At 44.3% G+C, this 27,959-nt stretch overlaps 1 protein-coding gene and 1 long non-coding RNA gene across 3 annotated transcripts in view; one reads left to right on the forward strand and one right to left on the reverse strand.

Moving 5' to 3' along the window:
- Window positions 1-18,657, reverse strand: part of LOC105487164 (tubulin tyrosine ligase like 11) — a 273,149-nt gene extending 254,492 nt beyond the window's left edge. The window contains exon 1 of one of the 2 annotated variants that reach the window (XM_011750504.3): window positions 18,029-18,657. In XM_011750504.3, the coding sequence (XP_011748806.2) occupies window positions 18,029-18,496 (468 nt within the window). In that variant the 5' untranslated portion in view covers window positions 18,497-18,657. The remainder of the gene's footprint in view (window positions 1-18,028) is intronic. The other variant, XM_071078272.1, reaches the window with a different exon arrangement.
- A 128-nt stretch (window positions 18,658-18,785) lies between these two features.
- LOC105487162 (uncharacterized) lies at window positions 18,786-20,782 on the forward strand. Its single transcript, XR_011612838.1, has 2 exons — window positions 18,786-19,186; window positions 20,551-20,782. It is a non-coding gene; the product is annotated as an uncharacterized lncRNA (long non-coding RNA).
- Window positions 20,783-27,959: the final 7,177 nt, after the last annotated feature.

Genomic DNA, 27,959 nt, shown 5'->3' on the forward strand with positions numbered 1-27,959 from the left:
GAAAACAGTCATTTAGAAGGTAGGGGAAAAAAAAAAAAAAAAAAAACCGCCCCAGAACCATTATTGATTCCACAGTTTAATTCAATCAGCATCTGTGAATGCCTTCTCTGTGCCAGGCATTGGAAGGACTCAGAGATGAAAAAGACATCTTTGTGATGATACTCACCCTGAGGCTGGGTATCTTATGGTCTATGGGAAGAGACAGACCATCTTAATCAATAACCTTCCCCGTCCACCACCATTCTGTCTGTCCCGGGGGCAACACCTCTCTCCTGAGGTTTATAATAGCATCCTAACTTGCCTCTCTGCCTCCACTCTTCAAGCCCTCTGTAACCCATTCTCCATAAGGCAACCAGAGTGATCTTTTTAAAAGTGTAATTATCTTGCTTTCTGTACATGTTGGCAGTGGTCTGGCCTCTGCATGTGGTCTGGCCCCCAAGTGTCTGCTGGCAAGGCAAGAATCAGACTGGAAACTCCCATACCAAGCCAGGCCCTCTGAAAAGCCACATCCTCAGCGGGTGAAACTGGAAGAAAACCCTCTGTACTTTGGCCTTGCCTCAGGAAAAGGGAAATAAAAGGAATAAGTCTCTGCTCAGAATGTCTAACCATGATACCTTCCTATCCAACTATGGAGTTAGAATTCATCCTACACCTATAACCAAAAAAAAAGTCTAACACCAAAAGATGTAGGTTTAAGTGTTCTGGGTAGTAGAGCCCCCTGAGGCATCTGTATAAAAGGAAGATTCTAACTTGAAACCTAAGCCTCAAAGAATGATCAGCAAGTAAAGTTCCAAGGAACATAAGATTACCGTCAAAAAAAGGCCTAACAGCTAAATCAGAATTCCAAAAAGAGAGAAGAGAAAGAGTGGATGAGAGACAGTATTTCCATAATTGATAAGATACCAAACCTCAGAGACAAGAATCCCAACAAATCCCAAGAAGAATAAGTCAAAAGAAATCCTCACCTAGAAATACCTTACTGACAGCAAAGACATCTAAGACAAAGGGATTTTAAAAGCAGCCAGAAAGAGACATTTTACTAGCAGAAGAAAAAATCAGACTGACAACTGACTTCTCAACAGCAAAAGTGGAAATGAAAAACCAGTGGCATATCCTCAAAGCACTGAGACTCTATAACTATCAACTTAGAATAGTATGCACAGCAACACTATTTTTCAAGAATGAGGAGGAAATGAAGGTAATTTTGGACAAATAAAAACTGAGTTTATTACAACATAGTATCTCACTAAAGGAACTTTTTTAAAAATTACTTTCAAGCGAAAGGAAATGACCCCAGAAAGTGGTCTGGGTTGTAAAATAGAAGAGCAAACAAAGAAAATGGCAAATGTGGATAAATCAAAAGGACACTGAGACTATATAAAATACCCATAATGTCTAATTTGTGAAGTTCAAAAAAGAATAAAATAAGATAGGACTAAAATATTGGACAACAAACGCATATATATCAGAAGTGATGTGGCCAAAATGAAAAAGCATACTAAAGATCCATGTGTCGTTAAAAAGAGAATAAAGATACTAACCTCAGGCTTTGTGAAATTATACACACACATTAAATTTTCTAGGGTAATCAACAGAAGAATAAAAATAGAATAGGTAACTTCCAGACTAGTGCAGGGAGAAAATGAACAAGAAAAAAAATTGATTACAAAAGATATGAAATCCACAATTACCGAAGAAATTTTTAACATAACTCTTAATAGGTCAGATAAAAATCAAGGCTATAAAATTTATATAATAAAATTCACAAGTTAATCTAACACACATATGTAAAATGTTGGACAAAAATCAGGGCTATAAAATTTATATTATGCAATTCACAAGTTAATCTAACATACATATGTAAAATATTGCTTTCAATAACTAGAGAATGCACATTGTTTTCAAGCATACATGGAACATCATTTGCAAAAACTGACCATGTGTTAGGCCATAAAGCAAAAACCTGCAAAAAAAAAAAGGCGGGAGGAGGGAGGAAGGAAAGAAAGAACATCCTCTAACCACAATGAAATTAAGTTAGAAATTAATAACAAGGCCGGGCGCGGTGGCTCAAGCCTGTAATCCCAGCACTTTGGGAGGCCGAGACGGGCGGATCACGAGGTCAGGAGATCGAGACCATCCTGGCTGACACGGTGAAACCCAGTCTCTACTAAAAATACAAAAACTTAGCCGGGCGAGGTGGCAGGCGCCTGTAGTCCCAGCTACTCGGGAGGCTGAGGCAGGAGAATGGCGTGAACCCGGGAGGCGGAGCTTGCAGTGAGCTGAGATCCGGCCACTGCACTCCAGCCTGGGTGACAGAGCGAGACTCCGTCTCAAAAACAAAAAAAAAAAAGAAATTAATAACAAAAAGATAAGTAGAAATAAACTTATGTGCTTAGAAATGTTTTTGAAACATAAATCTAAATAACCTATGGGTCAAGGAAGAAATCTTCATGAAAATGTAAAATGCATAGAACTACAAAGTGATTTTTTAAATACTGCATAATAAAACTCTTAGGTATAGCTAAAGCAGTAGTTAGAGGCAAATTTGTAGTCTTGAGTGCTTTTATTAGCAAAGCAGTCAACTTAATGTTGGAAAAAGAACAACGAAACAAACCTCAAAAAGTAGAAGAGAAGAAGTAATAAAGGGCAGCAAGCCATGAAATAGAAAAAAAGATACAATGGAGATGATCAATAAAGTCAAAAGTTGCTTCTCTGAAAAAACTAATCAAATTGAGATACATATAAAATATTCTAAATGACCCAAGGAAGGGGACTAAGCCTAGCCTGGGGCATGTGTGTGGGAGTCAGGGAAGATTTATGGAAAAGATGAGCTAAAACTTAATTCTTGAAGGATATGTAAAAGGTAGCCAAACAAAGGAAGGGAGCATTCAGAGAAGGAAAAAATGAACAAAGGTCAAGAGGAATAGCAGAGCATGAAGGCTCAAGCAAATCACATGCAGTGTGGTGTCAGTAGGGCATTAAGTTCAAGGCAGGGAATATGAGAAATAAGCCTAGAGAAGGTTAGAGCCAAGTGTTAATTTTTTTAAATATTCAACTGAGTCTTCATTATGTACCTGGCACTTTACATGATTATAGCTTTTTATGCTGGCAATAAATAATTCCATGAAGTATGGCTGTATTATGCCCATTTTACAGATAAAGAAACTGAGTCTCAGAGTACAATATGCCAAAAGTTACACAGTGAGTTGTTTCAAACCCCTATCAGTCTAAAGCTCATGCTCTCAACCACCATGACATAATGCATCTTGGGTTGTGAAAAGCATCATATGGAGCCTTCATTAGGAGTCTGTTCTTCAGGAAAATATTCAAAATTTCCCCGAAAAAAGCAAAACTCATTCTTATGAAGAAAAGTTTAGAGTGCTGTTACAGCTTTAACCATGTTGCATACTACCTTATGCAACCAGAACAGGATTGCAGTAGCTACAGGCATCCAAGGAGCCAGTGTACCTGTAATGGGCAATATTTGCAATGCAAAATTAACAGGCGGCACAGAACTTCAGTTCCTAATGCATATTGCCAATTACTACCTAGGAAACAAGTACTGTTCAATGATGAGAACTGGATAAGCATATAGCATTTTTAACAGCTTTATTGAAATATCTTTCACATACCATACAATCAACCCATTTAAAGTGTACAATTCAATGGTTTTTAATATACTCATAGTTGTGCCACCAACACTACAATCAATTTTAGAACATTTTTATTACCCCAAAAAGAAACCTCGTAGCCACTAGCAACCACTCCCCGCCTCCCCCACCAAACTTCTCTCCTACCTCTAGCTCTAGGCAACCACTAATTTATTTTCTGTCTCTACAGATTTCCCTGTTCTGAATACTTCATATAAATGAAATCACACAATATGTGGTCTTTGTGCCTGGCTTCTTTCACTTAGGATAATGTTTTCAAGGTTCATCCAAGTTGTAGGATGTGTCAGTACTTCATTCCTCGTTATGGCTGAATAATATTCCGCTGCTTGGATATACCATATTTTATTTATCCACTAATTGATGGACATTTAGATTGTTTCCACTTTCTGGCTATTGTGAATAATGCTACTATGAACATTAGTGTACAAGTTGTTATGTGCACATATGTTTTCGTTTCTCATGGGTTTCTCTTGGGTATATATCAGGAGTGAACTGCTAGGATGTTTAACATTTGAGGAACTGCCAAACTGTTTTTTCAAAATGGCTGCACCATTTTACAGTCCCACCAAGAGTGTATGAGGGTTCCAATTTCTCCACTGCCTCGCCAACATGTACTATCTGTCTTATTTATTATAAATAACCCAATAGGTATGAAGTGGTATTTCACTGTGGTTTTGATTTTCATTTCCCTAACAGCTAATGATGGCAATGACATTTTAATGCAGCTCTTAATATAAACCCTTCCCCCTCTTTTTCTTTAACACCAGAGATATTTTGACAAAACCTAAGAAATCACCTATCAAAACTGGCTGGGTGCGGTGGCTCACGCCTGTAATCCCAGCACTTTGGGAGGCCAAGGCGGGCGGATCACGAGGTCAGGAGATCAAGACCATCCTTGCTGACACAGTGAAACCCCGTCTCTACTAAAAACACAAAAAATTAGCTGGGCGTGGTGGCAGGCGCCTGTAGTCCCAGCTACTCAGGAGGCTGAGGCAGGAGAATGGCATGAACCCAAGAGGTGGAGGTTGCAGTGAGCAGAGATCATGCCACTGCACTCCAGCCTGGGTGACAGAGCGAGACTCTGTCTCAAAAAAAGAAAGAAAGAAAGAAAGAAATCGCCTATCAAAACTTTTAGCAATAAAACTTCCAAAGTATGTGAAACGCTTAAGCTTTACCTCTGAGTAGAAAATCAGGGATGACATAAGGAGTTAGAAGTAATGAGAAGGTCAAGGATGAGCCAGGTGCAGTGGCTCATGCCTAGAATCCCAGCACTTTGGGAGGCCGAGGTGGAAGGATTACTTGAGGCTAGGCATTCACGACTAGCCTGGGCAACATAGTGAGATACCACCTCTTTTTATTTATTTAAAAAATAAAAAAAGAAGGTCAAGGATAAAGAGAAAGCCAAGCATGTCTACTGAATACATTATTTGAAAATTAAAAAGAGTGAGTTTACATTTTGATATGGCTGTTTCAAATTAGGCCTAGTGGCCACACCAAAATAGCCATAGCGAAATGCTCTGCTTTGAACTATGCACTGATTATTAGAATTAAGTATTTGGGGAAGACAGGACCCACAGGTTAGAGAAGATTCGTTTGTTTCACTCTCTTCTCCAGTATTTGTCATTATATTCTTCAAAAGTAAGTATTTATAGGAACCCTCACAGAGTTGAGCATAAATTGCTAAAACTATTTTGAAAAGCAATTTGGCCATATATTCCAAAAGCCTTAAAATGCATATTCCCTGTGGTCTAATTATTTCATTTTCGGAAAGTTATCTTAAGAAAATAATATCAAATATGCTGGGTGCAGTGATGCACATCTGTTATCCTAGCAATCCGGGAGGCTGAAGACAGAGGATCATTGAGGCCAAGAGTTCAAGACCAGCCTGGGCAACACATAGAGAACCAATCTCTACAAAAAAAAAAAAAAAAAAAAAGTACATAAATTAGCTGGACATGGGGGTGCACACCTTTAGTCCTAGCTAGTTTGGAGGCTGGGGCGGAAGGATCACTTGAGGCCAGGAGTTCAAGGGTGCAGTGAGCTATGTTCATGCCGCTGTACTCCAGCCTCAGCAACAGAGTGAAACCTTGTCTCTAAAGACAAAAAAGAAAGAAAAAGAAAATAATACGAAATATAGGAAGGAATCACATTCTTGAATAATTTTTAATAAAAGGTTCAATCTAAACATTTAATGCCAGGAAAATAAATAATGAAATACATCCCACTGAATTAAATATTTTACAGCAATTAAAATGACATTGATGAAAAGTTGTATGGCAATGAAAAATGTTTAAATTATAACGTGGGTATTAATGCTAATGATATAATAAAATTATATCAGATTTGTAAAACAAAAAATATATATGCCCAGAAGAAATACTGGAAAGAAATGCTTCAACATGAAAGCAGTCATTGCATCTCAATTGTAGGGCTATAAATGTTTTAAAAATATTTTTTTCCAAATTTTTAAGCAATGTACAAGGATTATTTATATACGTGAGAAATGTGCTTTTTAAATAAAACTAACATCCAGGCTCAAAGCCCAGTCCTGCACTGAAGGACTTATGTAAACACTAACTTCTGATGGTCTTATTTCTAAAGGGGCCAGGAACTCACACTCTCTTCAGAGGAGCAATACAGTACACTAGAATAAGACCTGGCCTACAAGCCAGGAGAGCCAGCCTCTAGATCTAAGCTGTGTGCCTCTTGACACCTCTGAAGGGTGGAAGAGTTGAAAGAGAACAAACACTGATTGCGTACTGACTTCGCCATACATGTTACATATATGATTAACATGGAACAACCCCCTAAGTACCATGATGCCCCATGTGACAGAACTAATACGTGATGGGGATTCAAACCCAAATCTATAGATGCAGGGACATCTGTACAACAGAAATAATAAAATCTACCATACTTACTACACAAAGTCAAAGTCATGTTAGATAAATCTATGTGAAAGTTTCATATAAAATATCCAGTTCCAGGGACATGTAAAACTCTAAGGCTCTCCACACAACCTCTTAATTCACTAGGTATTTTATAGCACCTGAAGGTAGAATTATGTGTTTCTTCTGCCTTCTGAAGCTAACAAGTCAAAAGCAATTAAGGACTGTTTTTAGTGAATGAGAAGAAATTTTTTACTTGTAATGTAGATCATGCAAGGCAAATGATTATTTGGTAGACATTTAAATAACTAACAGTGGGAAATATTTACAATGCATATGAGATAAAAAGTAACCATAATATTTACAAACCAATAAGAAAAAACACAAACAAAACAACCCAAAAGATAAAATGAATAAAAAATAGATTCAGTCATTTCACAGATGAAGCAAGATAAATGACGAACTAACTTATGCAAATAAGTTTAACCTTGTTGACAATCAGAGAAATGTAAATTAAAAGAACACATTTTTACTTGTCAGTCTGACAAAGATACACAAGATGAATAGTATAGAGTATTGGAGCAGATATGCAAAAACACGCAGTCTCAAACACTGCTGAGGGCAATTTGATAGTAACAATCAAAACGTAAAGTACATATGCCCCTTGACCCAACAATTCCTAGGAATTCATTCTACAGAAGTATTTGCACATATACATACTTAAAATGTCTGAAAAGGCCAGGTGCAGTGGCTCACACCTGGAATCCCAACACTTTGGGAGGCCAAGGGAAGCAGATCACTTGAGGTCAGGAGTTCAAGAGCAGCTCAGCCAACATGGTGAAATCCCGTCTTTACTAAAAATACAAAAATTAGCTAGATGTAGTGGCACACGCCTGTAATCCCAGCTACTCTGGAGGCTGAGGCGTGAGAATCGCTTGAACCTGGGAGGCAGAGGTTGCAGTGAGCCAAGATAATGCTACTGCACTCCAGCCTGGGTGACGGACTGAGACTCCATCTCAAAAAAAAAAAAAATTGTCTGAAGAGCGATGTTTATTGCACCACTCTTTGTAATAGCAAAGAAAACACATACAAACAACATCCATCAATAAATTGTGGTACATCCATAAAATTGACAATTAGGTTGTTAAAATGAAATGAATCTATGTATACTAACAGAGAAAGATGTATATGAGGTACTGATAAAAAAGCAGTTGCCAAACACTATATACACGGTATCACTGCAGCATTTTAAAAAATGAAATATCTGCTAGGTACAGTGGCTCACACCTGTAATCCCAGCACTTTGGGAGGCCGAGGCAGGATAATCACTTGAGCCCAGGAGACTAGCTTGGGCAACATAGCACAATGCTGTCTCTCTACATTATAAAAATATAAAAAATACAAAAAATTAGCTGGGCATGGTGTGCACCTGTAGTCCCAGCTCCTGGGGGGCAAGGGGAACTGAGGTGGGAGGATGGTTTGAGCCCAGGAGGCAGAGGTTGCAGTGAGCCCAGATTGCGCCACTACACTCCAGCCTGGGCGATGGAGCAAGACCCTCTCTAGAAAGAAAAAATAAAATATGTGTATATTTATATTTATATAAAGCATATATTTGTATCTCTACATATGATATCATGGTGGTAATTAGCACAGTTTACCAAATAGCCTGATTCTCCTCTTTACACCCTCATGGTGGGACCGCGCATCCCCCATCCCTCTGAGGTTAGCCACGGCCATGTAACTTGCTTCAGCGAATCAAATGTGAGCCAAAGTGATGCATCACTTCTGGGTAGACGTTTTAAAAACCAGTGCAAATTCACTACCACATGCTCTTCCGTCCCTCAGTGACTCATGGAAGCAGGTGTCATAATGGGAGACCGCAATCTCAATAACCAAGATGATGAGAGACCCCTGCTCCCCAACACCACCAGCCCCCATTGAACCCATAGCATGGGCAAGAAATAAACTTTGGTTGTATTAAGCCACTGCTATTTCGTGGTTTTTACTACAGCACAGTATAGCCATCCTGATGCATACAAGAATAAGAAAAAAATCTGGGCCAGGCACAGTGGCTCACACCTGTAATCTCAGCACTTTGAGAGGCCAAGACATGCAGATCACAAGGTCAGGAGTTCGAGACCAGCCTGGTTAACATGGTGAAACCTTGTCTCTACTAAAAATACAAAAATTAGCCAGGTGTAGTGGCATGTGCCTATAATCCCAGCTACTTGGGAGACCGAGGCAGAAAAATTGCTTGAACCCGGGAGGCAGAGGTTGCAGTGAGCCAAGATTGCGTCACTGCACTCCAGCCTGGGCAACAGAGCAAGACTCCATCTCGAAAAACAAGAAAAAAGTCTGTAAAGATACATATTGGGATTCTGGTGTCACCTCTCAGAAATGGAATTAGAGGGAAAGAGGGAAAGGAAGGAGGATGGGGTAGGTGGTTTGCTTCAGTTTTTACTTTATATGCTTGGGAACTGTATAAATTTTTATAAGCACATATTGTTTCTGGAATTGGAATAAAGTTATTTATACACAATCTAAGATGTCCAAAAAAATGGTCCACTGTTGCTTTTTAAAATTCCAATAGCCCACAGTTCTGACACAATGAGAAATAGAATCTCCCAGTGAGTATAAGGAACAAAATAGGAAAACTGGCCTTCATCAGAGTTCTAGGCAGATGTACTGAGGAACTTATTTGAAAAGCAAAGCTATACCCAGGGAAGACTACACAGGAGATAAACTGCCTATTCTCCCAGCTTCATTAAGGGTGCGAAGGTTTTATTCAGATGACAGAGAAGCATGTGGGAGAGGGAAGGAAGCCACCAGAAATGCCTGCTAGGACTTATAAAGCATTTATAAAAATTACTAGCTAATGGTTCAGAAACACCCAGGGAAACAAACATGCATGCAAATGGCAGCTGGCAATGCACAATTTGATATGAGGAGGAAGGAGAGATCCAAGTCCACCTGGAATAGAGAAAGCTAATCATTCTCTCCAGCAAAACAATAACCTCTGTGGAGGAATCTCAGGGACATGACTCGGCTTCAGAGGAGCAACCACAAGGAAAGGAGGGGTTCAAACCTAATTAGAGGATGGCAAGCTCATCTGCCTGTTCACACCATCCATTTTTCTGTTACAAAATGTAATTAAGATGTCATAGAGATTCACCAGAGGGAAAGCCAAACCAACATGTATTCTTACTTTAAAGTGCCAGGCACTTTCAAAATGTTCTGACTTCATCCTCACAACAACTAGCTAGTATTTTATACTCAGTCTTAGAGATGAGGTAAAGCAACTTGTCAGGGGCACAGAGCCACTACGTGACCCAGGAAATGTGTGTCTTTTCCGCATAGCTGGTGGGTACGTTCATGTAGAATAACATCTGTTTTCCCTGTGAAACCCAAAGTCAAGATACTGATGTCACTCCAACGGCTAAAATGAGTTTCCCGTGGTGATGAATATAATTAACATACCAAGGTATGAGACAGGCCAGGCGAGGTGGCTCACGCCTGTAATCCCACCACTTTGGGAGGCCAAGGCGGGCAGATCATCTGAGGTCAGGAGTTCAAGACCAGCCTGGCCAACATGGTAAAACTCCATCTCTACCAAAAATAGAAAAATTAGCTGGGCATGGTGGCAGGCGCCTGTAGTCCCAGCTACTCAGGAGGCTGAGGGAGGAGAATCGCTTGAACCCAGGAGGCAGAGATGGCAGTGAGCCGAGATCGCCCCGCTGCACTCCAACCTGGGCAATGGAGCAAGACTCCATCTCAAACAAACAAACAAACAAAAACCAAAGTATGAGATAGGCACCAGGTCCAGAATGGAGACTTAAAAACATTCAATTAGACTCAGGAAACTTTAAAAGTATAATTGATTTAAAAAGAACAAAAACATGAAATCAGTGTTATTTTTAACATCTTAAACCTAGACTATATCAAGTTGACATTCACTCAAAATGCAACTGTCCCTTACACTGCAGCCATCTGTGAGTGGCTGTGTCATCTGCTGTATCCCCAAGATCCCAAATACAGCCTGGCACAAAGTAGATCTCAAAATATCTATTAGATGAGTCAGATTAGCTGGTCATACCTGCTCTGACTAACCAGTAACCTACATATATGGACTACATTTAATATTAAATTTTCCCCCTGTTTAAGAAAAAATAGATCAAATAACCAATGCCTGCAATTACATGATAGAAAGAAAAGAATCAACACTAACTGAATACCTACAGTGTGCCAAGCACTGGGTTAAGGACATTTACATACATTCCTTCATTTACTCTCACAAAAATTATGTGAGATAGATAGCACTAGCCCATTGCTACAACTGAAGAAACTGAGTCTCAGAGAGGTTCTGTATTTAGTACAGAGTTTTGTCACACAAGCAATCAGAGGCAAGAATTTTAACCCACATCTGTCTGATTTCAAAGCCCATGCCAACTACAAAACACAACACTTCCCCTTGAGAGAAGGCACTTAAACAGTGGTCGATTACTTTCACAATATGTTCAAGAACAGATTTAAATAAAAAATAAAACGTATGATTGAATTTTTGTCTTAAACTTCTGCTGATACAAAACCATCCAAAACACTACCAAAATTGTGGCACAAATACTGTATGTTTCATAACACAGAAAACAGCCTAACCATTACAACACCTGCTTAAAAACACACGAGCATGATTTTAATTTATAGGAGTTATAGAGCTTGAATGTGAGCCCCTTGAATTTATTGTCTTTTAAAGGATTGTTTAAGGAGTTGGCATGGATTCATGAAGCTATTACCCGGATTGTATGGTTCAAATAACAGTGGTAGTGAACTGTGATTTTTATGTTATGACAAGTTTAATTGCAAAGGAAAAATTATAATAGATTAGACATTAAAATAACATATCTGTGAAAGGAGAACATTTGATGGAGTAGGGCATACAGTGTTTTTAAATATGGTGCTATTTTTTAAAAAATGGGCAGTAAGCCGCAATGGTGATCATTGAAAATAGAAAGGGAGGAAAGATTAGACTACCCAATATTTCATTTTATACTCTACCTTCTTCCAGAAGGAATCCGAGACAGAAAGATTCAAATAGCAGGCTCACATTCCACAGAGGAGGAAGGCAACCCGGCTAGTCAAATGGCACAGGAATCACATCTCCCCTGCGGGCAGCAGCAAGACAGGATTTGGAAGGCACAGGCACCAAATGCTCCCTCTGCCAGGCAGGATATATTTCAGTGTGTTTTATTTTAAGTCCTATTTGCATTATTGCTCTCCTGATTCTGACCAACTCCAAGGTCACTTGAGTTATGGTCAAATGAGGAATGGGAAGGTTAAGAAGTAGAGAATCATAAAACACTTAAAAGTGGGTTATGGAACAAAAAAAGACTGTTTGAACCCTTTCTCATTTACTTGCTGTGCCCACCTCAGTTTCTTCTGTTGTTACTTAAGAATAGTAATGATGATACTGATGATAACAGAATAACTCCTTGCCCAATGGTTTTTAGCAAAGGATTAGCAAAGAAGAAGCTATATGATTGAAAACTGGCTACAAGTTCAGGCCCTGGATGGCTCTGCCACTGGTTATCATGTGGCCACAGGCTGGCCCTGTACCAGCCCCTCTCTAAGCCTCAGTTCCCTCATCTGTAAGTTGAAGATGATAATGTAGTCTATTTTAGAGGGTTGTTGCAAGGATTAAATAAATAATGCATAGTAAATACTCAGCACAATTTTTTTTTTTGAGACAGAGTCTCACTCTGTCACCCCGGCTGAAGTGCAGTGGCGCGATCTCAGCTCACTGCAACCTCCACCTCCCAGGTTCAAGCAATTCTCATGCCTCAGCCTCTCAATACAATTTTTCATGAGCATAAAACAGTACAATGCCTTGCACATAACCCATATTTAATAAACAGTAACTAATATTATATAAATTGTAAGTAGGATGATATAGTAACTGTATACTTGTTCTAAAGAAAGGCTGGGTAAATTTCAGGGAACAATGCCTGATTTGGAGTCTCTGAAACAAAGACTTTATACTGTAACAGATCTCAGGACAGGGGCTTATTCAAACCATCATCAACAAAGGTCCTGCTGTGAAATCTCTGAGACCTCATTCACATTAGCTGGTGACCATGGCACCACTGCATGCATATGCACAGTGTGTATATACCTACATCTCCACGGAGGGCAGCTGACAACAAACGTGGCATCTACTCTCTATGGTGTCTTTCCTCTAAGCTGTTTTTTAACGATGGTAGCAAAATGACAGAAGAATCCAGGGGGATGGGGAGTCTTCACAGGACAGGAAGAAGACCATACAAATCCATAAACATTGAGCATCTGCTGTGAACCAGAAATCATGCCTTTCTTTCATGGTGCAACTTTAGTGGTGACTCTGTAGACATGATTTTGCTATTTGAGAGTAACTCCAGTCTTGTCTACAAGTTTACAGAGCTAACATCTGTGATTCTTCCCTTTCAGAAACAAATTTAACATTGTGGACACAGTTAAATTAGACCTGGCCAGAACGGGTATGACTGCAAACTGAATCATCTGAGGGCTGGCATGGTTCACTTGGGACTGAAGGAGAGTGGGCAAGGGAGGCTGGGTCTATATATGGCAAGCAATCTGTGATCAAATTCAGTCAGAAGTGCAAGCTTCTTGGCATGGCCTTCAACATGCTCTGTGATCTGGCTCCTTCTTCATTGCTCTCTACTCCCCCACACGCTCCCTAAGTTGCCATCATCCCATCCTGCATATAAAACCTGGTCCATACTGCCTGCCTTGTTGTTTCTACTCTGTATGGAACGTCCTTGACTCACTCACCTCCCAGACCAAACTGTAACTGTCTGTTTGCATTTATTCTTCCTCCTACACCAGAAGCTCCTGGAGGGCAAGGAGTATATCCTGTTCACATCTACATCTGCAACCTCCAGCCCAGCGTTTACCAATAGAGAGCACAGAATTGAAGCCTGGTTTCAAAAGGAATGCCTATTTCAAATGCTAGCTCTGTCCCTTACTAGCTGTGTGGCCTTGAGTAAGTTAACCTCTGTGTACTTCAATTTTTTCGTCTGTAGAATGGACACAATAAGGCACTTACTTTACTGAGTTGTTGAGAGAATCAAATAATTGTATATGTGTAGCGCACTTAAAATGCACCTGGGCCGGGCACGGTGGCTCAAGCCTGTAATCCCAGCACTTTGGGAGGCCGAGACGGGCGGATCACGAGGTCAGGAGATCGAGACCATCCTGGCTAACACGGTGAAACCCCGTCTCTACTAAAAAATACAAAAAAGTAGCCGGGTGAGGTGGCAGGCGCCTGTAGTCCCAGCTACTCGGGAGGCTGAGGCAGGAGAATGGCGTAAACCTGGGAGGCGGAGCTTGCAGTGAGCTGAGATCCGGCCACTGCACCCCAGCCTGGGCGGCAGAGCAAGACTCCGTCTCAAAAAACAAACAAAAAAAAATAAAAAATAAAAAAATAAAATAAAATGCACCTGGAACAGAGTAAGAACTAGATAAAGATTTATTATCGTGTTGTTGTTGTTGTTGTTGTTGTTAAATATATGTGGAATAAAGAAAAGTGAAAAAGGAGCCAGGGTGGTGGCTCATGCCTGTAATCCCAGCACTTTGAGAGGCCGAGGCAGGTGGATCACTTGAGGTCAGGAGTTCAAGACCAGTCTGGCCATCATGGTGAAACCCCATCTCTATTAAAAATACAAAAAGCAGCCAGGAATGGTGACATGTGCCTGTAATCTCAGCTACTCTGGAGGCTGAGGCAGGAGAACTGCTTGAACCTGGGAGGCGGAGGTTGCAGTGAGATTGCAGTGAGCCAAGATCGCACCACTGCACTCCAGCCTGGGTGACAGAAGGACACCCTGTCTTAAAAAAAAAAAAAAAAAGTGAAAAAGGAAGGGAGATTGTGTGCCCTGCGGCTGAGCAAACTTCCAAATTCACATGCTGGCTGAGTCCTACACTGCTGAAGTGGACAGTGATATATAGCCCTCCACTATGTACCCATAAAAGGAGACAGCTTTCACTCTGGTTGGTATTCTTATTTCTTACCTGGGCTACCCATCAACTCCCACCAAAGCCAGCCACCTGAGTACTCTCCAACCCCACAGCAACACAGCATGGTATGCAAGAGGTACTGTTGCTCATACCCTTGCACCACAGCCCCCAGTAGGAGTTCTTGCTCCTAGAACGTCAGCGCTGGGAGTTCAAGATGATCTCATCCAATATCACCTTATAACAGATGGGGAAAGGCAGGCATAGGAAAGGTCATGTGTTTGCACTTTGTTAGTACCAGGGATATAAATATATGTTACTTTTCACGCAGTCAACTTTGTAGGAGGTACTAAGAATACTATAATCGTAGTTTAAAGCAGGAAGTAACTTTAAAGTTTAGCTACTCTGGCACTTTTCAACCTCCACACTCTAGGGCGTCAAGATGTGATGTAAGCTCTGTTGCAAATATTCCATAATTCATTCGATGAATATTTATTGAGCACCTAGAATGTGCTGTACATTAGGGACATAAGTCAGATACCACCACCCCTGCCCTCAGGACTTCATGCACTAATGAGGAAGGGTGATAGTAATAATCACAAGCCTAATAGTAGACTAATTGTTGCTTTTTTAATTTTCAGTTTTCTTTTTAGAGACAGGGTCTTGCTCTGTCACCCAGTGACACAATCATAGCTCACTGCATCCTTGAGCTCCTGGACTCAAGTGATCCTCCCACTTCAGCCTCCCAAGTAGCTGGAATTACAGGCATGAGCCACCACACTCAGTGAATTACGTTTTAAAATATACTAGAATCAACATCTCCACCTATATGCCACCTATATGTGCTCTCTGAGCGGGAAAAAAAGGCAGGGTTAGAGGTGGAAGAAGCAGTTACAGGTAGTGCCCTGGAAAAAGCCTACCCCCTGGGGATGACCAGTGCAACAGTCTCACGTAGATTAAGATTACCATTATGTGGCTACCAAAGTAGAGAGACTGGAAACCACTGAACTAGCTCTGCCCGCCCCTACTTTACAGATAAGCAAACTGAGGCCTGAAGGGTTTAACTGACTTGCCCTGATAAATGGAAGAACGTTAAAATTCCGTTAATGGCTCACATAGCCTTCCTCCCCCAAACAGGTCCAAATCTCATCGCATGGCACATGATCTGATCCCTGCTCATTTCTGTAGCCCCAGCTCTCACCATTCCACCTCCCACGCTATGATCCAGCCATACTGAAAGTCCTGAAAGGTCCTCTGCTTTGCCCATACCACTCCTGCAACCAGAGATCTAAAGTCTATGGCCCCTAAATAACTCTAGTTCATTTTCAGCACTCAGGACTCAGCTCAGGTTCATCTCCTCCAGAAAGCCCTTCCGGGGTGCCCCTCTCTACCTCCTGCAGCATTTCTACTTTCACACAGAAACACTCATCACATAATGTATTCATTCATTCAACAAATATCTATTGAGCAACTTCTATGTGCCAAGCACCTGTGGGTGCAGCAATAAACAAAACAAAGCCCCTGCCCTCATGGAGCTTACATTCTAGTGAGGGAAACAGACAATAAACAGCAATACATAATATAATGCCAGGTAAAGTTTAGTACTATGGGAAAAAAAAATACCAAGGGCTGGAGACTGATGGGAAAGGTATCATCTAAAGAACTGACAAGAGTAAGCCATGCAAATAAATGAAAAAGGAGCATTTCAGGATGCAGCAGCAATGGCCCTGTAATGACTGCAATTATTCCTTTACTTGTGTTTTATTCCCTATTGAACTATAAAGTCCTTGGGCACAAGGGTCACATCTTAAATATGTTTGATTCCCAGGGCCCAGCAAAGAACTTGGCACCTCCACAGTGGACATTTACAGAATGAGTGAATGAACCTGGGCTGGGATGTATGAGTCCATCTGGCCCCATCTCTCCTAGCAAACAAGATCTGGCCTGCTTCATGTCTCTCTCTCCCACAGGGATAAGCTAAGTGGAGGCCCCACTTGGGCCAATCTGCCTAGCCTGACTCCATAGCCTGGTTTTATTAGCTGGATTCTCCCTTCATTAAGACCACGGCACTGACAAGTTGTCCAGTTGTACCTTTTCTAGCCCTCATATCTCTGGCCTGGACCTGGGACCCTGCCTAGAAACCAAGATACTTTAGAACTGAGAGCCTGCCCTTGTTTTTCCCGTTTCCCCAGCATGAAATTTCCCCTCTGAATCCCAAGCCCCAAGGCTGGGGGCCCAGACACTTGGCGTCAGACTTCCCCAGTGGCTAACCCCTGTCCACATGGAAGTTGGTTCTGCCTGATCCTTGACTTCCCTCCAAACCAAATGCACTATTTCCTACTGGGACATCAACCCTCTGACTACATCAATCCTTTCTGTGGCCATCTCTCTGTATGTTCCAACTTAATGAAACCATTACCATACCAAACCATTACCATAGCCAAGGCACAGGACTAAGTACCAGAGTCCTCTGTTACCTGCGGCAGATCCCTGTCACCACTGGCTGCGTCCACACTCAGCTATCCTTAACCAAACTCCTGACACTCCTGAAAGCACATTAAATACCCTCTATGCTGCAAATAAAGTCAAATGGCTTTATCCACTCAGCCAACTGCAATAGACACCTCTATAGTCACTGGTGCTTCATCCCATCCCCTGCCAGTCTAAAATGGGCTCGGGGATGATAACTCATGTCTTCATTCACCCTTTGATTCACCACTTACTGACATCTTCTGTATGCCAAGCCTGGAATATAAAATACGGTGCCTACACTGACGATGATGACAGTGGTAGTGCTGCTGGTGGTGATGATGGTGGAAGAAGTGAGAAAGGAGAGAGTGGTAACATAAGTTACCATTTATTGCAGACTTGTGCTATAAAACACTTAAGCAGTGAGTCTTCTAATGCTAACAAGATGATGAGATAAGTAAAATTGGCCTCACTTTACAGAGAAGGTAATAGGCTAAAGAGGTGAAGCAACTTACTCAAGGTCACACAGCTAAGTAGCAGAGTGTAGTGAGACCCTAGGCCTGTCTGCCTCCAAAATAAAAACTGTTCCTCTGCCCAAGAGTCACACAGCAAGTGCTAAACAAATATAACTTCAATGAAGAAATGAGAGAGCGGGTCCGAGGCCCCAGGGGCTTACAAGCTGGTGGAGGAGACAGACATACACAGATCTACAAGCAGAGGCAAATGCTGATGGCTGAGACATATAAAGAGCTGCAGGGGAGCCAGAGGAGTGAGTGGCTAACTTGACCTGGAGGGGTCTGGGGGAGCCCTCTTGGAGGAAGTGATTTTGAGTGGGGGGTAGGCCTTGAAGGATGAGCGGTTTGCGGCTGACAAGCAGGCCCGAGCGTGGTGCACCGCAGGAGCTCAGCCCTCGCCCGCCGACCTGACCTGGGCCGTGCCGAGACCTCTGAGGTTGTCCTGTCCACCCCACTGTGCCTACGCGGCCGGGCCGGGCCTCACCTCCTTCCACTTGAGTTGGCGGATGCTGATCTTCAGGGCATCCAAGGAGGTCCTGGCCTTGGAGCTGTCCACGGTGACAGGCCGCTGGGAGCCGTTCTCGCCGGAACCGTGGCCTGAGCTCCGCTTGCAGCTTCGGCCCTTGCCCCGGGGCTTCCCGTGAGGGCAGAGGCCCTGCACCGGCTTCGGCTTGGACGGGGGCAGCGTGGGCGGCGGCCGCTGAAGCACCTGGGTGTCCCCCTCCTCGGCCGCGCTGGGCTGCGCCGGGGCCGGGGCCGGGGCCGGGGCCTTGGGCTGCTCCTCCCCTGCCTTGCGCTCCGGTTCCCCGGCCGCGCCCGCGTCCACGCGGACCTGTTCCGCCACCGTCTCCGCTGTGGCCTCGGCCTCAGCTTTGGCCGCCGCTTTGGCCGCAGCCACCGCCTCCGCCTCCCACCGGGCCGCCAGCTCGCTCTCGGAGCTGCCCCGCCGCATGGCGCTCAGGGCTGGCACCAGTGCCAGTGCCGCCGCCGCCGCCGCCGCCGCTCCGCCGCCCCAGCCCGCCACCAAACTGCCGCCGCTGCCGCCGCTGCCACGCTCTCCCCGCCCGAGCCCGTTGCCATGATCGCTCAGGCTCGGGTTGACAGCGGCAGTCACCGCCTCGAGACGGGGTCCGGGAAGGGACAATCGTTCGGCAGAGCCCCGGCGACCTCATAGGCGAGGCTGCCCACGTGACCCTGCCAGTCACAGAGGCAGCGGCGGCCATGTTGGAAGAGGGCAAACAGCCGCCAGGACCCGCCCACCCCGCGGATGCGCTGGACTTCTGGGCCGCAGAACTCGGAGTGGCGAGGAGAAGCGGGAGAGCAAATTGAGTCCGCATAGGGCTCCTGAGCCTGGGGACTTGGAGTAAAAACAGCTACCTCAAGCAGGAGGCTCAGTCCCCGCCAATCGCTGGTATAACTCTCGATAGGACGGAGAAGGAGCTCCCCAGTGGGACCCTTCTCAGTGCGATGGATGGGAACCTCTTCAGTGCGATGGATGTGACCAGCCCAGGCCCTAGGGGAGCAGAGAGTATTCCACTGAAGAAACCCTCTGCTGGTCCTTTGAGCGCCCGCAGATAAGAGGGGAGGCACTTTTCCCCGTTCTCAGGGAGCTCCCGATGGGATGAGGAAGCCATGGGCATGGGTAAGCCCCCTACAGATTCCCACTCGAGTTGAGGATATTAACGATTTTTTCGTTTTCTTTTCTTTCTTTTATTTATTTTTTTTTTTCAGACAGGGTCTCCCTCTGTCGCCCAGGCTGGAGTGCAGTGGCGCCATTTCGGCTCACTGCAGCAGCCTTAACTTCCAGAGCTCAAGCGATCCTCCCACCCCAACCTCCCGAGTAGCTGGGACTACACGAACGCACCACCATGCCAGACTAGGTTTGCCAGACTAGGTTTTGTGTTTCTCGCAGAAACGTAGTTTCGCCATGTTGCCCAGGCTGTTCTCAAACTCCTGACCTCGGGTGATCGGTCAGCCTCGGCTTCCCAAAGTGCTAGGATTATAAGCGGAACCACCGCGTCCAACCTGACTGCTTTCTCTTTTCTTTCTTTCCTTTTTTTTTTTTTTTTTTTGTTGTTGTTTTTGTTTGTTTTTGTTTTGTTGTTGTTGTTGTTGTTGTTGTTACAGAGTTTCGCTCTCGTCGCCCAGGCTGGGATGCAATGGTGCGATCTCTGCTCACTGCAGCCTCTGCCTCCCGAGTTCAAGCGATTCTCCGGCCTCAGCCTCCTGAGTAGCTGGGATTGCAGGAGCCGGCCACCACGCCCAGCTAATTTTTGTATTTTTAGTTGAGACGGGGTTTCACCATCTTAGCCAGGCTGGTCTCGAACTCCTGACCTCAGATGATCCACCTGCCTCAACCTCCCAAAGTGCTGAGATTACAAGCGTGAGCCATCAAGTTCAGCCTGATTGCTTTTTCTTCTATCACTTTTTTTATTGTGGTAAAATATACATAACAAAATTTGCCATTTTAGTGTACATTTCAGTGGCATTCTGTACACTCACATTGTTGTGCAACCAGCACCACTATGGGTCTCCGGAACTCTTTTATCTTCCCAAACTGAAACTTTGTGTCTGTGAAACAATAAGTCCGGATTCCCTTCTGCCCTAGTCCCTGGGAAACACTATTCTACTTTCTGACTATGAATTTGACTATTCCTGGCCCCTCATATAAGTGGAATCATGTAGTATTTGTCTGGCTTATTTCACATAGCATAATGTCCTCAAGGTTCCTCCATGTTGTAGCATGAGTCAGAATTTCACTCATTTTTAAGACTGAATAATATTTCATCGTGTGCATTCACCACCTTGTTTTTATCCATTCATCTGTCAATGGACATTTTGGTTGTTTCCACCTTTTGGCTATTGTGAAGAATGTCGGTTCCAATTGATATACAAATACCTGTTTGAGCTCCTGCTTTCCATTTTTGGGAGTTGCCATCATTTTAAAGCTAAACCAAGGAGAAAGCTCTCTCCTCCCGCCTGAGGGAGCCACATTTGTTTTTTTAGGAAGTGGGGTTGAGAAGGTGTAACAGCGCTCCAGACTGACCAGAGCGGCCAGGACTGCACACAGGGGAACTTGGCCTCGCTCGGCACTATAGGGTGAAAGAAGCACAGAAGTTGTCAAGGAACGTGGCCCCTCTTCCTCTCTCATCTCTCCAGGTGTCTTGTTTCTTTGCTTTAGTCCAGGGGTTTCACTTGCTGAATAAACTGCCTTGAAATGTCCTAGTCATAAACTTAAGAGGTCCAAACCTCCTTTTTAGCAGCAGAGGGCGCTCGCATCTGTTCCCTTCATGACTTTATTTCAGAGTTTCTGTAAGTATGGTCGTCTGGGCACTTGCATGGGAGCAACCTGGGGTGTTTATTTAAAATGCAGGCTCCTGGACCCCACCCCCAGAGACTTTGATGCAGCACATCTGGGTAGACCTGGGAATCTGCATGTTAAGTTAGCTCCTCCGCTGATTCTAAGGCAGCGGAGGCAAGAACCACTCATGGAGTCTGTTTCAAGTCCTCTGGAAATACTTGGAGCTGTCCGTGGTACTAGTAAGAAGGCCTCACTGTCCCCCCATCTCTCTCCACGAACCTACCCCCCAGATCCTGTCCCTCCTCCTGGTGTCCCTGATCTCAGCAAGTGGCACCACCTTCATTCAGTCATCCATGCTTGAAATTTGCTCTTATCCCTCTCCCTGGCCTGCTAAAGCCAGTCTATCGCCAAGTATTAGAGGTTTTATATTGAGATCTCGCTTTCTGGGCCAAGTGCGTTGTCCCATGCCTGTAATTCCAGCACTTTGGGAGGCCGAGACAGGAGAATCACTTGAGGCCAGGAGTTTCAGACCAGCCTGGCTAACATGGTGAAACCCCATCTCTACTGAAAATACAAAGAAGGCCAGGCGCGGTGGCTCACGCCTGCAATCCCAGCACTTTGGGAGACCGAGGCAGGCGGATCACGAGGTCAGGAGATCGAGATCATCCTGGCTAACACAGTGAAACCCCGTCTCTACTAAAAAATACAAAAAATTAGCCGGGCGTGGTGGCGGGCACCTGTAGGCCCAGCTACTGGGGAGGCTGAGGCAGGAGAATGGCGTGAACCTGGGAGGCGGAGCTGCAGTGAGCCGAGATCGCACCACTGCACTCCAGCCTGGGAGACATAGCTAGACTCCGTATCAAAAAAAAAAAAAAAAATTAGCTGGGCAGGATGGTGTGTGCCTGTAATCCCAGCTACTCAGGAGGCTGAGGCACAAAACTCATGAACCCAGGAGGCAGAGGCTGCAGTGAACAGAGATCACGCCACTGCATGCTTAGGCAACAGAGCAAGACTCGAGAGAGAGAGAAAGAGAGAGAGAGAGAGAAAGCTCCTCTTTCTTATCTATCTCTATCATCACTGCCCCAATTCAGGCTTCTACTGTTAGCCTGCCTCCAGTCTCTGCCGCACACCCACCCATTCTCCACCCCAGACCTGCCACTCTCCTGCTTAGAAACCTCCCCTGGTTTGTGACCATCTACAGAGAAAGTCCAAGAACATTGATTGTCCTAAGAAGCCCTTCCTGATTACAATTTCTGAAATCACCCCCCCTCTCCCTGCCTCTATGCCTTTGTAAACACTGTTCCTTCTGTCTGGACTTCCCTTCTTCCTGTCTCTTCTTAGACAAACTTTTCCCAGTGCTCCAGGCAGAAATAGTTACTCTTTGTGCTCTTCTATTCACACCCATAATTATCCACAACTCTCAACCCTGGTCTGTCTGTCACACTATCTAGAAATCATCTCAGCCTCCACCATTAGTCTGGGCAAGAACAAATCTTGTCTGATTCATCTCTGTATCCCCATCTCCTGGGTCTTGAACACAGTGGCCCTTGCTTTGTTCATGGTAGTATGAACAAAGTAGTATGGATGTATTAATGAATGAGTCATTTTCAGCCTCATATGTCAAATCTGTAAGGACAATCCCATATAGAAATATTCATTTTGGCTTCACATCCTGAGACCTCTTCTGCTTCAGGGCCTTTGCACATGCCCTTCCCGCTGCCTTTCCTTAGATCTCTGGCTACTGCTCCTTCAGCATTCAGTATAAATGATACATCTGCACAGATACCTCTGATCTCTCTATCTAAGTCAGACTTATTCAGATGAAATAATGATGCAAGAGAGGAAAATAGGAAGTATCATGAGGGAATATATGATTAAGTGCCAATGAGGCAAAGAGTAAAAAATAAAATTCATCCAGTAGCTCAAGAAATAGATAATTTACTGTGAATTAGAAAGCCAGACCAGGCTTCCTATAAGAGAGAGACTATAAACTGAGTATTCGAGGTGGAATAGGAATCAGGTCAATAGAAAGTTAGGCGGGGTAGTCATTGCAGAACTATGGATAAGGCTGCTGCAGTCATGCAAGGGACCTTGTGGTCATTGAAATCCAATGGGTGCAAAGCCTCACCTATCAAGGCTTTGTCCATGGGATGGGGGTGCTTTTGCCCATTGACTTAAAGACTCCCAGGAGGCCCTGTACTGAGAGGGAAGGTGAGGAAAAGGTGAAGCAAGATTTAAGAAGGGGATAATCATCTACTTCTTCAAGGGGGCAGGAAGCAGACTGGACCGGTTGAAACACAAGCCTTGGAGGAAGGGAGAAAAGAAAGGAAACAAGGCCCACTTGAGCCCGACTGTCAGGTCTTTGAATACCATGGCATCCTTGACTTCTCGGGAAATTCTAACGTGTTAGTGGAAAATCCAAACCCACACGAGACTCCTCCAAGAAAAGCTTCAGCTGTGTCTGCTAAGAAGTAAAAGCAGGTTGGATTTCAGGACTAGGATTACTTCCAAAAAATACACAAATGTGAAAATAAAGTTCTCTGGGAGTTCTCTCCTTTTCCTTCCCAGCACTCAGTATAGTTTACAGTTGGAGTGTTACTTGTTTGTTTAGTTGTTATAGCCTGTCTTGCCAGCCAGGGTCTGGGTACCAGAATATAAAGGGTGCATTGTTCTTGTTGACCACAATATCCCAGCGCCTAGTTCAGTGCCTGGCAGAGAGTAGGCATTCTGGAACTGTTTCTTGAATGAATGAATGAATGAATGAATGAATGAATGAAAAATTAGACTGCCCAGATATTCAACAATTAAAAAATGGTTAAGTGAATTACAGCAAATGCTGTCAATGACAGCTTCAACCGCTTAGGAAAATGTTGATGATGTAACATTAAGGGAACTGGTGCAAGCACTGCAATTACAATGCTTAAAAAATGCTCTGCGTAAACAGGGCCTGAAAGAATATAGAGACAAATGAGAACAGCTGTGGTGCTGGAGACATGCGATCTTGCTTAAAAATTTCCACTCAGTTTTGCCAAACCATAACAACCTTGTGGCTTTTCATATCCTTGAACCCTGAAATCAGTCTCATTTCTAGAGATTGCTGATAAGAGTCGGAAAGACAAAGCTTTAGGTAGTAATCTGTTACTGGTGAGTAACCTCTCTGCGACAGGCACTGTCCTAAGCATTTTGCATACATCATGTCATTTAATCTGTAAAACAGCTCTGGGATGGGTCCCATTGTTAATCACATTTTACAGATGGTGAAGGAAATTGCTACTACTCTGAGAAGAGAAGGCACTTGCCCAAGTCACAGCTAGTAAAGGCAAAGACAGGATTCAAACTCAGAGTCGTCTGACACCAGCACCAGGTCCCGACACCCACACTCATTTCCACACCAAGCCTTTGTCCACAAAAATACTCAACATACATTTAAACATCAGCGAGTTTAATCCTCAGCTCTGTGAAAATTATATGCAGAGAAAAACACTGGAGACAAATATGCCAAAATATTAACAGTGGTTATTCTGGGTGATGGAATTAAGGGTGACTTATTTTCTTCCTTATTCTTTTCTATAATTTCCACATTTTCTACAATGAGTATGCATTGCTTTGATAACTGGAAAATCAATGTACTTTTAAATTAAAATTTTACCTTAGTTGTTGTTATTTCTCAATGCTCAGAGCGTTCTTTCTGTAATAGAAGTCTGACCATGTCAGTCCTCTGTTTAAAACCCTCCTGGGGACCCCTGAAGCTATGGGAAGGAGCTTGTTTTGTTTTTGTTTTTGAGACAGGGTCTCACTCTGTTGCCTAGGCTGGAGTGCAGTGGCACGATCTCCACTTACTGCAACCTCTGCCTTCTGGGTTCAAGCGATTCTCATGCCTCAGTCTCCCGAATGGCTGGGACTATAGGCGCTCACCAACACATGGGCTAATTTTTGTACTTTTAATAGAGACAGGGTTTCGCCATGTTGGCCAGGTTGGTCTCAAACTCCTGACCTCAAATGATCCACCCATCTCCACCTCCCAAAGTACTAGGATTACAGGCTTGAGGTACTGCGCCCAGCCGGGAAGGGGCTGGTTTTGACACTGACCTCACCATGTCTTTATCACTCCCATCTCATCCACATCCCAGCACCTTGTCTCTTTCCCCCAGATGGACTTGCTGTAAAATGAACTTTTACAGTTGTCAAAGTCAATTGACTTTTTAAATTTTTAAATGGACGTTAACAGCTGTAAAAGTCCGTTTTACAGCAAATCCATTTGTGGGGAGAGACAAAAGAAACAGTCTGGGAGAGAGGGGCGTGGGCAACTTTTACCCCAGTTGACTGTTTCTGCCCTGTTAGTATCTGGGGTCGCCACCAGGTGGCGCCTGAGGTCCAGTTTTAAGAAGAAGAAGGCTGAAGCGCATCTGAATCGCGAGCTCTGCCTAGCTCAGCTTGCGATTTTTGCACCTCTAGGCTTTTGCCACTATTGCTCCCACTGCCTTGTGCACCCTCCCTCGCAGGTCACCTGGCCCAATCCGCTCAGTTTATCCTTCAGGCCCAGCTACAAAATCTCCTTTTCTTAGGGTATGGCTGAGGTCCCGGGGGCACCCAGTTCCTGGAAGGGGGCGTGGCCGATCTTAATGAATGAGCAAAAGGCATCATGTTCAGTTTCAGGTTAACTTTTTCTCTAATAGGTTGTTTCTTTCTTATTGTCAATAGTAGCCATTGTTCATGGAGCACATCTGTATGTCAAGCCTCGTTGTGTATTTAGACATTTAATTGAGCGTTATTTTCCCCACAGCACAGTTTAGCCTGGGGGCTGAGCATGAGTTCTGAAGCTGACAGCCTGGGTTCAAGTCTCATCTCTCCGGCTTCCTGGCTGATTATACTTAGATAGGTTACCTGGCTTTTCTGTGATTCTCTCCTCACTGTGAAAAGGTGAAAATGATAGTACCTACCTCCCAGTGTTCCTGTTACTTTGAGGATTAAGTTAGCCACCACATGGAAAAGCATTTAGAACAGAAATGGCAGGCACATATCAAACCCTCAAGTAACCTGTTGATCTCTGTTAGACCCCTATGTTCCTCTTGGCTTTATGATTCTCTAGAAAGCAGTGCCATCCCCTCCTCTTGGATCTGCTTGTATGACCTCTCCACCCCATGCTAGGCTGCATTTCCTCGTCCCCACAGACCAGGAGTTCCTGGAGGACTGGGCTGTGGTTCATTCAGTCCCCTGGGCCCACAGCACAGAGTAAATTGCACTTACGGAATTGGATTATGAATTATTTAGCCTGGGCATTGTTGCCTTAGGTTTTACAGTTCTGTATCTACAGGTATGTCAAGGGGTATAGGGGTGAAAGAGGAAATTACCAAAACAAACAGAGTTTTGACATTTTTATTGAAGGATAATATACGCACAGAAAAGTTCGATGGATTTTCATAAACTGAAAAGACCCATGAAACCAACACCCAGATCAAAAATCAGAACATCCCCAGCACCCTGGAAGCCCCACCCTATGGTAATTGCTTTCCTGACTTCTAATAGCATGGATTAGTTTTGTTTAAAATAAGATACATTTTAACTGATTCCCTTGCACCACTGCACTCCAGCCTGGGCAACAGAGGGAGACTAAAAAAAAAAGACACATTTTAACTGATTCCAAGTTTTAAGAACCCACACCATACATTATCTGCTTGGGTGGAGAGGCATAAGGCCAGAGGCTATTTTCAAACACAACAGCAGACAGTGAGACCCGCAGTGACCAAAAAGCCCACTGGGGTGGGGCCCTGCTTCATGGCTTGCAACATGCCACATGATGTCTGTACACTGAGTACCCCTTTCCACTTCTGCACACCTATGTGTCCATTCTGTGTGTGGAAGTCAAGGAAGGATGTCCCAGAGGAGGGGAGAGGGACAAAAGCAGGGCACCTAGTAGAACCGATCACTCAGGGAAAGGCCCTGACAGGTGCACTAGGGCCTGGGTGACAAAGTGAGACCCTGTCTCAAAAACAAAAACAAAACAAGCTCCTTCCCATAGCTTCAGGGGTCCCCAGGAGGGTTTTAAGCAGAGGACTGACATGGTCAGATTTGTATTTCAGAAATAACAGTCTGCACATTGAGAAATAAAAGCAAGTTAACATTTATTGTTCTAAACCCTTTGCATGGATTATCGAGTTTATGGCTCACAGCAGCTGAGGAGGTAGACAGCATTGGTCTCCCCCATTTTATAGATCGGGAAGCGGTACAAGGAAAGTAAGTGGGTGCCCAAAGTCACTCAGCTGGAAGTTTTGGAGCTCATACGCCAACCCGGGCCCAGAGGCTGACCCTTAGCTTTATTCTGCCTTGGAAGAGGGCTCAGGGGCAGGATCAGGGTGAGGAGACCAGTGAGGAGTCTACTGCAGTTAAGCAGCCCAGGGGTGGTGGGTGGGGGCTGTGGGAAGGGGACCACGATGGGAGGGAACTGGGGTCCTTCCTGCTGCTCAGGCACATCAGCATTGTCCTTTCCTCAGGCACCAGGAGCTTGGCCAGGGCTCCCCTCTCACCAACCTAATTTCAGAGACTCCCAGTTTCCTCCTCCTCCCTCCTCATTGTCCCCAAAAGACTCATCCTTTCAATGCTTTCACTTTGCCAAGGAAGACGCTTGGGAGAGGGCAGTAAGTCTGGGGTCCCACAGTCCTGGTCTCTGCCCTGGGGCTCCTCGACTTCAGGAAAGGGTCTCTGGAAGCACTGGGGAGCCTGCCCCCCTCTAGTTATCATCATGAGGGTGAGTGGGGGTGATCCCAGCTTCCTTCCCCCTGGGCCTCTTCCTCCAGGGCATCCCTCTCCCTGGGAGATTAGCTTGAAGCTGCCATCAGCCTCGAGGCTGGCACCCCCTTGTCTTGGGGGGAAGAATGGCCACTAGAAGACCTCCAGACTAGCAACACCTCACGTGGAGCCCTTGCCCTGGGAAGCCTCCTGGAGAAGGCTGATAAAAGACAGAGGTACCTTTGGGCAGCCACACCTGGCACCTGGCGGACAGACATACCTGAGGGGCAAGCCAGAGGGAAGTGAAAATAGCTTTAGGGAGAAATTAGAGCTGCAGTTGGAGGCCTAATTTTGTCTGCTCTGAGAAAGAGCCCTAGGAAAGAAAGGA

This window comes from Macaca nemestrina, chromosome 14 (assembly GCF_043159975.1).
Source record: "Macaca nemestrina isolate mMacNem1 chromosome 14, mMacNem.hap1, whole genome shotgun sequence".
Taxonomy (NCBI): Eukaryota; Metazoa; Chordata; class Mammalia; order Primates; family Cercopithecidae; genus Macaca; species Macaca nemestrina.